This window comes from Bos taurus, chromosome 3, assembly GCF_002263795.3.
Source record: "Bos taurus isolate L1 Dominette 01449 registration number 42190680 breed Hereford chromosome 3, ARS-UCD2.0, whole genome shotgun sequence".
In the NCBI taxonomy this organism is placed as follows: Eukaryota; Metazoa; Chordata; class Mammalia; order Artiodactyla; family Bovidae; genus Bos; species Bos taurus.
Genome location: NC_037330.1, coordinates 102,138,573 through 102,152,217, shown reverse-complemented (window position 1 = coordinate 102,152,217; position 13,645 = coordinate 102,138,573). Strand labels below are relative to the sequence as shown.

The window sequence follows — 13,645 nt, the reverse complement described above, 5'->3', positions numbered from 1 at the left end:
GGTAGGAAAAGGAGGGCATCTGTGACCTTCCCCAAAGCCCACTGTAAAGTGTGTCTGAAGTCACTTGGTGTAGAACATCCCTTAAAGGAATGTCACCCTGACCCTCTCTCATTCAACTCCTGGAAAGATTGCCCATGCCAGTTGTCTCCTCTTCCTCACCATTTACTCCTGAAGAATGTCCCCCCCCACCACCACCACTTCAGTGATGCTCAGTGCCCCCTATGAGAGCCCAAGGATACTTTCAGTCCTTAACTTGACCTCTTAGCTGCATCTGACAGGCTTTTCCACTCCATCTTTTAAAGAAATTATAAGGTTAGAGGGTAGGACAAATTGAGAGAGTAGCGTGGAAACGTATGCATCGCCATATGTAAAATAGTCAGTGGGAATTTGCTGTGTGTCAGCAGGGAGCTCAGTCTGATGCTCTGTGACAACCTAGAAGGGTGGGATGAAGTGGGAGGGAGGAGGGGGGTTCAGCAGGAAATGGACCTACGTACGCCTCTGGCTGATTCATGGTGACGCATGGCAGAAACCAACACAATATTGTGAAGCAATTATCCTCCAATTAAAAATTAATAAAATTTTTTTTAAAAAGGAAAAAAAATTAAAAGATTGTTGTATTTAATTTTGGAGGCATCCTTTCTTTACATGAAGTATTTCAGGCTTATAAGAAAGCATGAAGACTGATATAATGAGCACCCACATACTCTCTACTCAGTTCAGAAATAACACATGAGATACAGCTCAAGTTCCATGTAGCCTTTCCTACTCCATCCCCCGCCTTCCCCAGGAGACCAGTATCTTGGTTTTGGTGTTATGGCTCCATGCCTGTTTATATATTTCTACAGCCAATTTATATATCCATTAAAAATATGGCATGGTTTTTGCATGTTGTTGAACTTTATCAACAGAATTGCATATGTGTATGTGTCTTTCAAATGGATTTTTTTGCTTATACTCTTCAGATTTATCTGTATTGGTACAAGTTACTCTAGGTCGTTGATTTTGTAACTACTGTATAGCATTCCATATACCACATTTAATCTATTTTCCTTTGGTGAACTTTTAGGTTGCCTCCAACATTTTGCTATTACAAACAGTTCTGCAATGAATGTTCTTGTACGTGTTTCCTTAAACAAATGTGTGACTTTTCTGATGCTGTCTACCTAGGGGTAGAGTTGCAAGATGTTTCCCACTGTGGTTGTACCAGCTTACTTTAGGTCTTTATGTACGTTATCTTTTTATCTTCCTAATAATTCTGCACTGCAGGAGTTACCATCTTCATTTGAAAGATGAGGAAACTAGAGCCCAAAGACAGCTAAGTGATTTATCTAAGGTCAAAGAACTCATAAGCAACAGAGCCAGGATTTGAGTCCAAGGCTGATAGCATCATCTGTTACACTATAATGCTCTTGTTATACCAAAGTTTGAAAGGAGAGCAGTCGTCATTGCCAGAGCCAGAGAGAGGCCAAGAAGAAGGAGGCCTGAATATGGTCATAGGATCTGAGAGCAGAGATGTCACAGAGCCCTTGCTGTGGGTAGCCTGAGTGGAGAGCAGGTGGGCAGATGCCAGGTCACAGGGCTTGAAGAGGTAAGGTGGTAGAGACAGCTTGGCAAGAACAGGATTAGGGATTGGCAGTGTTAGAGGGAGGAAGTGAGGGGAAGGTGGTCTCAGAAAATGAGGCCAAGTGGCCTGAGCTGGGACCTGGCTGGGACCACTTGAGCTCTGCACCATTGGTGTCCCCTCCTTTGCTTCCTGGTGTCTGCTTGGTGGGGACACAGAGTCATCGTGTGGTCTCTGTCTTTAACCGGCACTCCCATTCTTGGGGAGACTGATGCCCCAGCTCCCAGGCCAGGCCCACACCTGAGGGTGCATGTCTCTGGGGCCTGACTGCAGAGTTTCCAAAAGCCAGCTGAGACTGCCAAGGAAGGGCCAGGGAAGCCTGAGGAAGGAACTGCATGCGGGTGCCATCAGGCTTCAGACAGAGGCGTGTGCACACGCCTGTTCTCCCGCCTGCATCTCCTTTCTCAAGGGGAAAGTTAGGCCAGTGTCCCAGCCTTGTGTGCGGAGCTCCCTCCCACATCTTAGCCCCAGGACCACGTACCTTCAGCTCATCAGGAAACATCTCCTGGGAGCCCTTAAGTGACCTCTAACAGTTGCCTCCCTCCCCTTCCACAGACAATCTGATCAAAGCCATCTTGTCTGTCACCAAAGAATACCGCCTGACCCCCGCCTTGGACAGGTAAGCCATTCCCCAGCTTCCTGCCCCTCAGCTGCCTGGCACTTGCAGAAGTACCGAGGCCCAGCTGGCCTTTCCCTTGTCCTGGGCAGATTCTGCAGCACACCCACACATCCACACACACACTGGGGCGGATAAGCAGGTAAGCAGGGCCACTGCACTGAGCTAGCCACCCCGTTGAGCTATAAGCACTTGGCAAGACATGTCAGTCCTCAGGCAGCAGAGGTCTGAGAGTCAGAATGGAATGTACTGGGTGGGATCAACTTAGCAGTGGGACTGAGGGGCTGGGTGGTGGGGCGGCTGAGAGGGCTTAAATCCAAGAGGTAGTGACAGCTCAGAAGCCAATAGACCCTGGATGGATGAAGCCCCAGGGTCAGAGGTGGGAGAAGCAACATGAGTAGGGCTCTCAGGTGGCTGCTGGGTGCAAGGGGGCTTCTGAGTTAGAAAGGAGTACAGCCTTAAGTCCTGGCGCCCCCAGGCTCATTCCTCTGTCCTTGCTTCCCTAGCATACCCCTCAAGCTCAGCCCACTTTTCCCTCTCCCTGGAATGCTGCCCCCAAACTCACTAACCCTTGGGGAGTCTTTAACCCAGAATGCCATCTTACCAGAGCCTCCTTCCTCACCACACCAGAGTCAGTGCCCAAGCACCTTTCACGCCCACGTTTCCCTGGAGAAGAGTCAGGGAGATCTGAGAGCCCAAGTTGCCCGGCTCTCCGCAGTGTGATTCCAGCCTCTCAAAAATGCTGCTAGAGGCTCACTGTTCTTCCTCGTCCATCCCAGCCTGTGTCTGGCCAAGGGCATGGGGTCAGGGGCCAAAGCAGCAGGGGGAGAGGAGACCTCGTGGCCAGCTCTCCAGAGGTCTCCACCTCTGTCCCCTCAGCCTCAGCTGCCGTCGCTGCATCATCGTGGGCAACGGAGGTGTCCTGGCCAACAAGTCTCTGGGGTCGCGAATTGATGACTATGACATTGTGGTCAGGTGAGCTCCTCCTCAAAGCAGTGCCTCAGTTACCTTCGTGTCCTGGCCCAACCCCCTGATCCCTGAGCCTATTAAAGACTGTCTATCTGGGCCATTGGACTGGAGGTCAGTAGAAGCCTCAAGGATAACCCAGGTTGGAGGGCTTTGGGACAGAAAGCTAGGAGGCTCCACGTGGCCTGGGCTCCCCATCCTCTGCCCCTGGGGTCTTCTGGGGTCATGGTGTCTCCCCAAACACAGGCCTGCAGAGCGCATGCAGTGAGCCCAGGACAGGCTCTGTCTGACTGGGCCTGCTCTCTATAGACTGAACTCAGCACCAGTGAAAGGCTTTGAGAAGGACGTGGGCAGCAAAACCACACTACGCATCACCTACCCCGAGGGCGCCATGCAACGGCCTGAGCAGTACGAACACGATTCCCTCTTTGTCCTCGCTGGCTTCAAGTGGCAGGACTTCAAGTGGTTGAAATACATCGTCTACAAGGAGAGAGTGGTGAGCTCCCTGCGCCCAGGCTCCTCCCCTTCTAGCTCCGGCCCTGCCCAGCTTCCACGTCAGCCCCTTCCCCTGACCCGGGCAAAGAACAATAGGAACCTTTCAGGAGAAGCGGTAAGGACCAGATGCAGTCAAGGGGCAGAGAGGCCAGGAGATGCCAGGGTCGCGGCCCAGACTCCTGGAGCTGATGTGCCTGCCGTCTGCTGCCTGCCTGCAGAGACTCAGGCTCTGGTTCTTCCTCGGCCTTCTCTAAGCCAAACCCCAGGCGCCGCCTCAGCAGCCCCTGTGGGCCCTCCCCTGGCGTTCACTGAGAGCTCTCACCTGGCTAGCCCCAGCCTTACTGCTGATCTCCACAACTCCCTGCCTTAGCTTTGTACTTGTCCCACCTCCCTCCCCCCCAGTTCCTCCCCCACTCTGTGAGGTCTCTCTGACTCTGGTCATGTGGGGCTCCCCCTGTTCCCAGCCAGGTGGCCCTGTGATCGTTGCACAGGGACAGCAGACCCCTCACCTCGAGGGTGCCAGTTCCCAAACTCTAAATCCTGGCCTCTCTCCATGTTGTACTTTTACCACTGACTTGTGGCTGGGTCCCGACCTGCCACTGAGTCTGTCTACACTCTGGGAATGGTCAGGTTCTGTACTCACTGTTCTTGGCAGACAAGGATCTGGGCCCCTTTCTTTAGAGAGCTTCTATGGCCAAGTAGGGTCAGACTGCTCCTCTGTGGACCACCCACTGAGTCCCCTCCTGAGCCCTCTGTCTCTCAGCTCTGGGCCAACTTGTCCAGGCTCATTTCCACCTCTCCCTCAACCAGCTGTCACCAGCCAACCCAGGAGAAGGGCACTGCAGAGTTCAGGCCATTCATCTTCCAATACCCAAGCCTCTTAGCATAGGAGAATGATGACAGAAGCCCTCTGCCCACAATAAGAAGCTAGCTGTTCTTTCTGGAGGTTCAGAGGAGAGCTGGGGGGGATGGCTGGAACAGTTTCTCCTGCCTATGGAGGTCTCAGTGCAATTTGGTTTAACTCCACAGCCTTTTCCCAAGCAAGGCCAAGGGCAGGCAGAGTCAAGTAGGTAGCAAGGAGAGCGAAGACAGAAGTCAGGTCCAGAAATTCAGGTAGGTGGGACAGAGGGGAAGGGAAGCCCATCTAGAGCCAGGCTGAATGTGGCAACCCAGTCCTCTGGGGCAGGTATGGCTCCCCAGAGGGGAAAAAGGGGCTTGGCTTCAGCCAGTCTGAGCGGCAAGCAGGCCCACTGCCCACGCATAGCAGGCAGAGTGTCGGGGCTGAGCAAGCAGCCTGCTGTTTTCAAGACCCTAGTTCTCAGAGCCCTTCTCTTTACCTTGAAGGCAAGAGAATTAGAATCATAGGTAGGCACTTCTAAGGGAGAAATGGGAGGAAATTGGGTCTGCCCTGGTGAACCCCAGAAAGCCTGGGGGCTGCTTTCTCACCCTGCCTTCTGCCCATCTGCTCACCTGCTTCTGGAGGGCAGGGCCCTGATCCCCTTTGCTTGTCTTACCCCTCCGGGCCCAGCCACCACAGATGACCTGGTCTTGGCTCAGACACTAAATCCTGCTTCTTGCTGGGCAGACTGGGATAGGACAGGCAGCCCAAATCAGGAAGCCAGGCCCAGGTGGGCCGGTCCAGCCAGGTGGGTGTTGTCACATGATCCTCCCAGATTCAATTAATTCAGGACTCTTACAAGTCACCAGAAGGGGTAAGGAAAGAGAGAAGAAAAGAAAGGAAGCCAACTAGACTTGGAAGGCTCAGTACACTCAGGCCACTCGGGAAGCAGACAGCAAGGCCTCACTGTTCCCCAAAGACTCAGGAGCTCCCTGCCTGGCCTGACCTTGGTGGCAGGCCTGTGCGGGGACCTAACTGGAGCAGCTGGGGTGAAGAGCTGTGGGCTGTGCTCAAGCACATGCTCACTGCGCTGATGTCTGTGTCCTGTCCTGGCCTTGCCCAGGGCTTCAGGACCAGCCCTGTGGTCCTTGCTGAGGACTCCGTCCCAGAGTTGGGGGATGTGAGTGGAAAGGGGAGAGGGGAGCTGGGAGAGAGTCCTCTGAAGTTCATGAGGCTCCTGGCGCCAAAGTCAGAGATAGATGGGGCCTTTAGAGTGAGCGGTCAGAGGAAAGCCAGTGATACCCAAGGCCTCTCCTCTCCCAGCACCCAGAGTGGGCCCGCCCAGGCCCTGCTGGTTACCCTGGAAGCTTCTTTGGCGCCTCCTCCACCCCAGGCCCAGGGCTCATGCCTTCTCAGGACCTCTCCCATGCACTGTTTCAGACTCTTCTGGCAGTTGTGTGTCTGGATGGTGCTCAGTCATGTCTGACTCTTTGCGACTCTATGCACTGTAGCCCACCGGGCCCCTCTGCCCATGGAATTTTCTAGGCAAGAATACTAGAGTGGGTTGCCATTTCCTGCTCCAGGGTCTTCCCGACCCAGGGATTGAACCCCCATCTCTTGAGTCTCCTGAACTGGCAGTCAGATTCTTTATGCCTGCGGCACTTGGACTTCCCTCCTCTGACAGCTGAGACCTGGTAAATGTGGGGAGGCAGCTTCTCAGGCCCGCCCTGTCTGGTGTCTGGCCGCAGATTTGACCTGCTCCTGCAGTGATGTTTCTAACCGTGCAGCCCCTGGGCTACTGGAGTGCTCGCTACACCTGTCTGGCACCTCACATGCAGAATTCTGGCAGGAGGCAGCTCTGTGTTCCAGAGCCAAGGCCTGGCTGGGCAAGGCTGGAACAGGTCTTAGGCTTCAGCTGTGGCTCAGTGCCTTTGTAACCTCCTAATTCCCAGGAGTCCTGATGGGGTATGAGAGTGGGAAAGATGTAAGAAAGGAAGACTGTACAACCCAAAACCTAGCCTGTGCTAGAGCTAGCCATGCTTTCTCCATCCACACAGGAGCACGCCTCTTTGTGGCTACTTGATTTCCTGATTCACTGGGTGGTAGCACAGGTACGGAGAAGGCAATGGCACCCCACTCCAGTACTCTTGCCTGGAAAATCCCATGGATGGAGGAGCCTGGTGGGCTGCAGTCCATGGGCTCACAACTGAGCAACTTCACTTTCACTTTTCACTTTCCTGCATTGGAGAAGGAAATGGCAACCCACTCCAGTCTTCTTAACTGGGGAATCCCAGGGATGGGGGAGCCTGGTGGGCTGCCATCTATGGGGTCTCACAGAGTTGGACACGACTGAAGTGACTTAGCAGCAGCAGCACAAATAACTCCAAACAAGTTACCTTTTGAGGCCCTTTATCTCTCAGATCTCGGGAGACCAAGCCATCAAGCAGGTAGAGGAGCTCCCAGCAGGTCGTGTGTGCTGAGTGCAGCTCAGAGGCGCCCCCGTGGGCCGCTGAGTGGGGAAGCTGAGGTCAGGAGGGAGGGAGGAACTGGGGACACAGAGGCACAGGTGTATGTAGGTCCACGGAGCGGGGCAGCCAGCAGCTCTCGTGGAATTCTGGAGGCACATCTGGCTCCGCCCCTCCACGCAGTCACTCATTGGTCAGGCGTTCTTGGTACTGTCACTGAGCTAGAAATGCAGAGTCGCTCAGTCTAATGGGACAGACTGTCCCCAAACTAGAGTCCTAGCACTGTGGCGGGTGCTGTGCCCTGAGCTTCCTCCTCCTGGTGTTTGATGAAGGCTGGAGATGCCCTGTCCGTTGTCCTGAGGATGGAGCTCTGGGACCTGGACTGGACGGGACATGTGAGCATCCCACGCTATGTCCCCTGCCTCTGCCAGCCTCCCCACCACACCCCAGGATACTGGTCACCCAGCACTCCCAAGGCCCCGGGAGCTGCTCCCCAGTCCCCTCGGCGGCCTCCTCCTCTTCGTTCGTTCTTGGGCAACCCAGAAAGCTGGCCTCACTGCTGAGCAGCTCTGACTGGTCATCCATTCAAGAGGCCCTGAGACCTGGGCTGAGTTGGTGGGTGTGGTTCCCACCCAGCAGTGGGGAAAGGAGAGGACACTGGCTAGGGGTTAGCCCCTGGACAGCCTTAACACAGGCCTGACCTTCCAGCTATTGTTTAGTCCTTGGGGGAGATAGGAGGGATCGGAGAGGCCAGCCAGGGCCCCACATTCATGCACAGGGGGACTGGACCCTGAATTTGAGAGACAATGTGGTTGAAGAGGAGAAAGCAGCTTAGGCCTTGAAGTCATACAGACTTGAGTTTAAATTGAGACCCTGTCACTTGTGAGCTGGGTTCCCTTAGGCAAATCACCTAAGCCCCTGAGACTCCTCTCATCTATAAAACAAGAGTAGTACTATCCATCCTTCAGGGTGGGCTTAAAAGTTATATAAGATGAAATACAGAAGCACCTGGCACGGTGTGTGACAATTATGTTCTGTCTGCGGCGATTATGGATATTTATCATAACTGGTGGTGGTACTACTGGAGGAGCCCAGTTGCACTAGGGAGTGGAATCTTTGTCTAGATTGTAGGGCCTAACCTAGGAAATGATCTAAAAGCAGGGGTCAGAGGCCAGGCCTAGAAGAGGGAGAGACATGGGGCTCCTGGTGAAAGGCCGCAGGGTGGGCTGGCAACCCAGGAGTCCACAAGGCAAACGGCCCCCAGGTCCCCGCATGTGTGAGGCCTTGTGGGACCAGGCACCCAAACCCAAACCATCTGCACCTGCACCTGCACCGGTGCCCTAGTCCAGGCCTGAGGAGCACAGAGCCTCTGGCCAGGCCCTGCCTAGCAGCAGCTCAGTGTGGACACCACCTTGCCTCTGGGGAGACTCAGTGCAGGGCACCTGAAAAGCGTGGTGAGGCAGGTAGACACCGTGGCCTCCTACTGCTCAGCGAGTCCTCTGCTGAGCCAGCTCGGTGGTCCTCACCCCCGCGGTCTCCTTTCCAGACCTCTAGACAAGCTCTCCTGGGAGCCATTTCCTCTGAAGCCATCTCCAGTGGACACAGCTCTTTCTCACAGATCTGTTATCCCCTATTATACCAGGAAGGTTCCCTGCACTTGCCCCACCCCGCATCCTGCCCCTTGCTCCTTCACCCCCAGGAAAGGTGCTCAGGGGTTGGGGCTCCGTCATCACCCACTCTGCTCCTCGTCACTGTCATCCGTGGCCTCTCGGTGACTCATCTCACAATCGTTGTTATTGTTGTCTCCCTCCTCCTCCTCCTTCCATCATCCTCATCATGGCCATCACTAAGCTCTTCCATTTGCCAGCTTTCTTTGAATTCCTTCATTCAGTTCTCACTGTGACCCTGTTAAATGGGTGCTATTATGACCCCCATCTCGGGGTTTAGGAAACTGAGGCATAGCGAGGATGAGTTACTTGCTAAGATCACACATCTAGTTAAGAGGTAGAGGTGAACACAGACCCAGCTCTGACTGCCGTCTCTGGATGCATCTCCCCCTACCTTCTCAAGAACTGTCCTTTTTTGTTGATTTTCTTTTCTTACCTCTCTAATGGATCTTCCTCTCACATTTATAAATTTGTTCAGCCTTTTTTTTTTTTTTTTTCATTTTCTCACCTCAAAAATGAAAGCCCCAGGAACTTCCCTGGCAGTCTGGTGGTTAAGACTCCATGCTTCCACTGCAGGGGATGAGGGTTCAGTCCCTGGCTGGGGTACTAAGATCCTGCATGCCATGCGGTGTGGCCCCCAAAATTAACCCACAGCATAAGCCTCCATGATCTGGGCCTTCCAACCCCTTCCTTGTCCCGGCCACTTCTTCTTGGACTGCACATTCCTTTGGCCATACCAAAGTGTATGCCCAGTTTCACACCTCCACATCTTCCCGAGGCGATATTAGACGCTCCTCTTCTGAGCCCCCACAACACCCTATTATACGTAAGGGCTTTCTTACCTGTCGGCTTGTTTAAGCTCCTAGGGAGCAAGGAGTGTCCTATTTATCTCTAGGCCCATCACCTCCAGAGATGTTTGAGACAGAGCTGGCATGCATTAAACAAATAAATCAACGTGGAAACTGAAACCCAGAGGGAGGCAGGAACGTGTGGCAGAGGCAGGATTCCAACCCAGGTCTTCTGACTTGGTGGGGCTGCCTCCCTCCTCATGGCCCCAGAGAACATTCTTTTAGATTCAGACCGTTGCGTTCTCCTCTCGCCTCTTCTGGGAATCTCTCTCCTCTTAGCCATGTTTGATCTTCTTTCTGCAGTTCCAAGATCATTCTCCTTGATAAAAAAAAAAAAGGAAGAAAGAAAACTAAACAGCCCTTCGCCTCTGCCCCGTCCAGTTGTCTGTCGGCATCATACAGCCAGCCCCAAGCCGGCTCCTCTTTTTGTTCATTGCTTTTTCCAAATATAGCCTTCAAAAAGGTTTCTGACCGTGTCCTCATAGCATGCATCAAAATAAATTCCAAATGGACTAAAAAGTAAAATATAAAAATACAACCAAAGGAAATTTTGAAGAAAGTAAAATAGAAATCACATCTCTAGCGGAAAGAGAATTTTCGAAGGACAGAAGTGCTAGGAAAAATCATATTTGATAATACACGAGCATTTAAATGTAAACAACAGCCAAAAAGCACTGGATACCACAAAACTTTGAAAAGTTTATTTAGGAAATATGACAAATGGTTATTATCATGAAAGTAGACAAGAAACCATTAGGACCCCAGCAGTTAAGGGGCAGGAGACTGAACTGATCACACGGAAGGAGATATAACTAGTGAACAGCAGCAATCTGTTTAACCTTCCTGGCAGAAAATTCATGTAAAAGCAACAGGATGCCACTTATCACCTATCACATCTTCAGAGAATGTGTTTGAATTATAATACATAATTCTGGCAAGAGTGCAATGACAGGTGCTGTCAAAGGCGACTAGTCAGAGTGCAAATGGGGACAAGCTTTTTGGAAAGGAAGTGACACTTGGCACCAGGAGCCATCACCCAAGGGAAGGAAAAATCTGCCTACAAAGGTTTTTATTATAGTGTTATTGATAATGGCCAAACCCAAATATAACCTAAGGAGTTTATTGTGAAAAGTACGGTTCAAGTAGCAGATGGCAGATAAAGGAGTAGCCCAAGACCCTGCAGAGGCTGCGGGCACCTAGACCAGCCCGCACAGCTGCTCCTGCCCCCACTCCTTTGGTGTGGGGGTCACTGGAACAGCACTGGATTCCGCACAAGGAACAAAAGCCAGCCTCTTCCTCTGCCTCCGCCCACTCCTCTGAGTTTCATTTTCCTCTTCTGCACAATGGGGATAGTGAAAGCTTCCCGGTGTGGATCCGGTTGCACAGCTGTAAGGCGCCACGGGACCCCTGGCACACTGTGCTCGCTGCAGGTGGCATCACCTTCTGAGAAGGTCAGGCCTTGCCTTACAGAGCTGCTCTTGAGGGCCGGAGGGAAATGCCCATCCCAGGCCCATCCTCCCCGGTACTGGAGACCCCAGAATTTCTTACCATAGCAGTGCCAAGTCCACTTCCGTGCTTTTGAGGGTAGAACACATCTCCCTGTGCAGACTCCTAAGTCCAAGGACGATGTTTGCAGAGGCTGTGAGTAGAACTTGGGTGTGCAGACTGGGCAGTCCCCACATGTGTGCACAGTACTTCCCATGGTGTGAGATGGGACTGGGGTGAGAAGGGAAGGGGAGAGCAGGTGGGGTCAGGCTCCCCCTGCACGCCAGACCAGCACCAGTCTCCAGGAGTCAGAATTCTCAACTCAGACCTGGCCTTCTAGGTCGTTTTTCAAAGGAGGGTAGAATACATTTTATTTAACAGCTTGGTACCTTGACTAGTAACATATTTAGAATCTAAAATTTAGATGTGGTGTGTGGACATCCATTGGTAATTTTGTCCCTGGTCTCACAAATCTTAGGGATAAGCCTTCATGGATGTGGTGGCAGTGGCTGGAGGTGACCTGGGTGGAGAGGGGACCAGACGGTGAAAGGTCTTGTTAGCCAAAGTCACATCAAGGAGCTGGGACTTCATCCTGTGGACTATTAATAGCAGAAACTAACAAGCTGCCTTTGTGCCAAGCGTATTATGTGTGTGGCTTTTCATTGTCAAGTCACAGAAACATGATGAAGAAGGACTGAGTCCTATTTCCCATATTTTGGAGATGATGGTAATGAGAATTTGAAGGGGTAAAGAACTTTCCGAGGGAATACAGTGTTAGTGGTTAGGATTCAAAAACAGACCTACCGAATTATTAGGGCATTTCGCAGGCAGAGTGGACTGACAAGGGAAGGAAGGAGGCAGTTGTGGGTGGATCTGTGCAGGAGCCACAGACCCGGTGCTGCTTGGTTGGGGAGAGTGAGAGGTCAAGGGCGAGTGAGGATTCAAATCTGAGTTGTTGGGGAGGAATGGTGGTGGCTGGAACCCTCAGGGGAAATGGATTGGGTCAGAAAACAAACCTCTCAGGGCCTTGGTTTCTATAGGAGGGGACCAGACCAGATGTTCTTAAAGGTCTCTTTTGTAGGATGGTAATCAATATTTTGAGGGTTGTCACCTGAAATATTATATTTGTACAAAAAATTAAATGGTTTATACATAACAGAGACTTCTGTATTTGTTGATTGGTTGATCCAGGTTAATTGTTAGTTCTGAAAGAGTTTGTACGCCTGTGAATAGCCCTCTTTCAAGCTCTACTTCATTTTACTTGTAGTTTCTATAGTATTCCTGCTCTTCCTCCCATCTTAAGTTGTATACATGTGAATATCTGGGAGATATGTCTTGTATGTATCAGTTCAGTTCAGTTCAGTCACTCAGTCGTGTCCAACTCTTTGCGATCCCATGAATTGCAGCACGCCAGGCCTCCCTGTCCATCACCAACTCCCAGAGTTCACCCAGACTCATGTCCATCGAGTCAGTGATGCCATCCAGCCATCTCATCCTCTGTCGTCCCCTTCTCCTCCTGCCCCCAATCCCTCCCAGCATCAGGGTCTTTTCAAATGAGTCAGCTCTTCGCATGAGGTGGCCAAAGTACTGGAGTTTCAGCTTTAGCATCATTCCTTCCAATGAACACCCAGGACTGATTTCCTTTAGAATGGACTGGTTGGATCTCCTTGCAGTCCAAGGGACTCTCAAGAGTCTTCTCCAGCACCACAGTTCAAAAGCATCAATTCTTCGGCGCTCAGCTTTCTTCACAGTCCAACTGTCACATCCATACATGACCACTGGAAAAACCATAGCCTTGACTAGATGTATGTGTGTGTGTGTGTGTGTGTGTATAAATAAGTATGGCAAATGTTTTCAACCTCTTTTGGGATCGTTCTCGCATCATAGTGGGTGGAAGCCCCAATGGTTCAGTGGTAAACAATCCGCCCGCAGTGTAGGAGCTGTGGGAGACACGAGTCTGATCCTTGGGTCAGCCCTTGGAAGAGGAAGTGGCAACCCACTCCTGTATTCTTGCCTGGAGAATTCCGTGGACAGAGGAGCGTGGTAGGCTACAGTCCAAAGGGTCTCAAAGAGTTGGTCACGACTGAGAGACTAAGTGTGCGTATCATAATAATCATACTGTATATTGAGATATTTGTAGATAGTCCTGGGTTATAAACTCCTTTTAAGTAAGGAAAAAAAAGACTAGACCTGTGCTCTGAATTATCCTGACAAGCTGCCTCAGTGGGGCAGTGGAAACCCTCTAAAGATTTTAGCCTTGAGAGGGTCAAGAGCAGATTTGTGTGGAACTGAAGATGGAGGCAGGGAGGCCTGGTGGCTCCTGGGAGTGACCCCAGTGAGCTGGTGACCTGTCCTCAGGGGGTGGCAGCCCGAGGCGGGAGTGAGCACACCTGCCCTGCTCCTAGCTGCAGAAAGCCAGCCTGTGGTCAGGCCCTCCATCCAAGACCTCTCATCTTGGCAGGCAGACTGCTCGCCTCCCGACGGAGGAGCAGGAAGAAGGAAGAGGCAGCATGCAGGGGCGCCGGCAAACATGGCAGAGCCCGGCTGGACCAGAACTTCTTCCCAGATGCTCTCCTCTGGTGCTCCTGGCTGCTCTGGCAAGAGCAGAGCAAGTTGCATCAACAGGAGAACTGCGGCTCCACAC

General features: G+C 52.1%; 1 protein-coding gene across 11 annotated transcripts in view; it reads left to right on the top strand.

Moving 5' to 3' along the window:
- Positions 1-13,645, top strand: part of ST3GAL3 (ST3 beta-galactoside alpha-2,3-sialyltransferase 3) — a 213,500-nt gene that overhangs the window by 188,191 nt on the left and 11,664 nt on the right. For all 11 annotated transcript variants that reach the window (XM_024985419.2, XM_024985415.2, XM_024985404.2 and 8 more), the window contains 3 exon segments: positions 2,177-2,240; positions 3,117-3,212; positions 3,513-3,699. In XM_024985419.2, the coding sequence (XP_024841187.1) occupies positions 2,177-2,240; positions 3,117-3,212; positions 3,513-3,699 (347 nt within the window).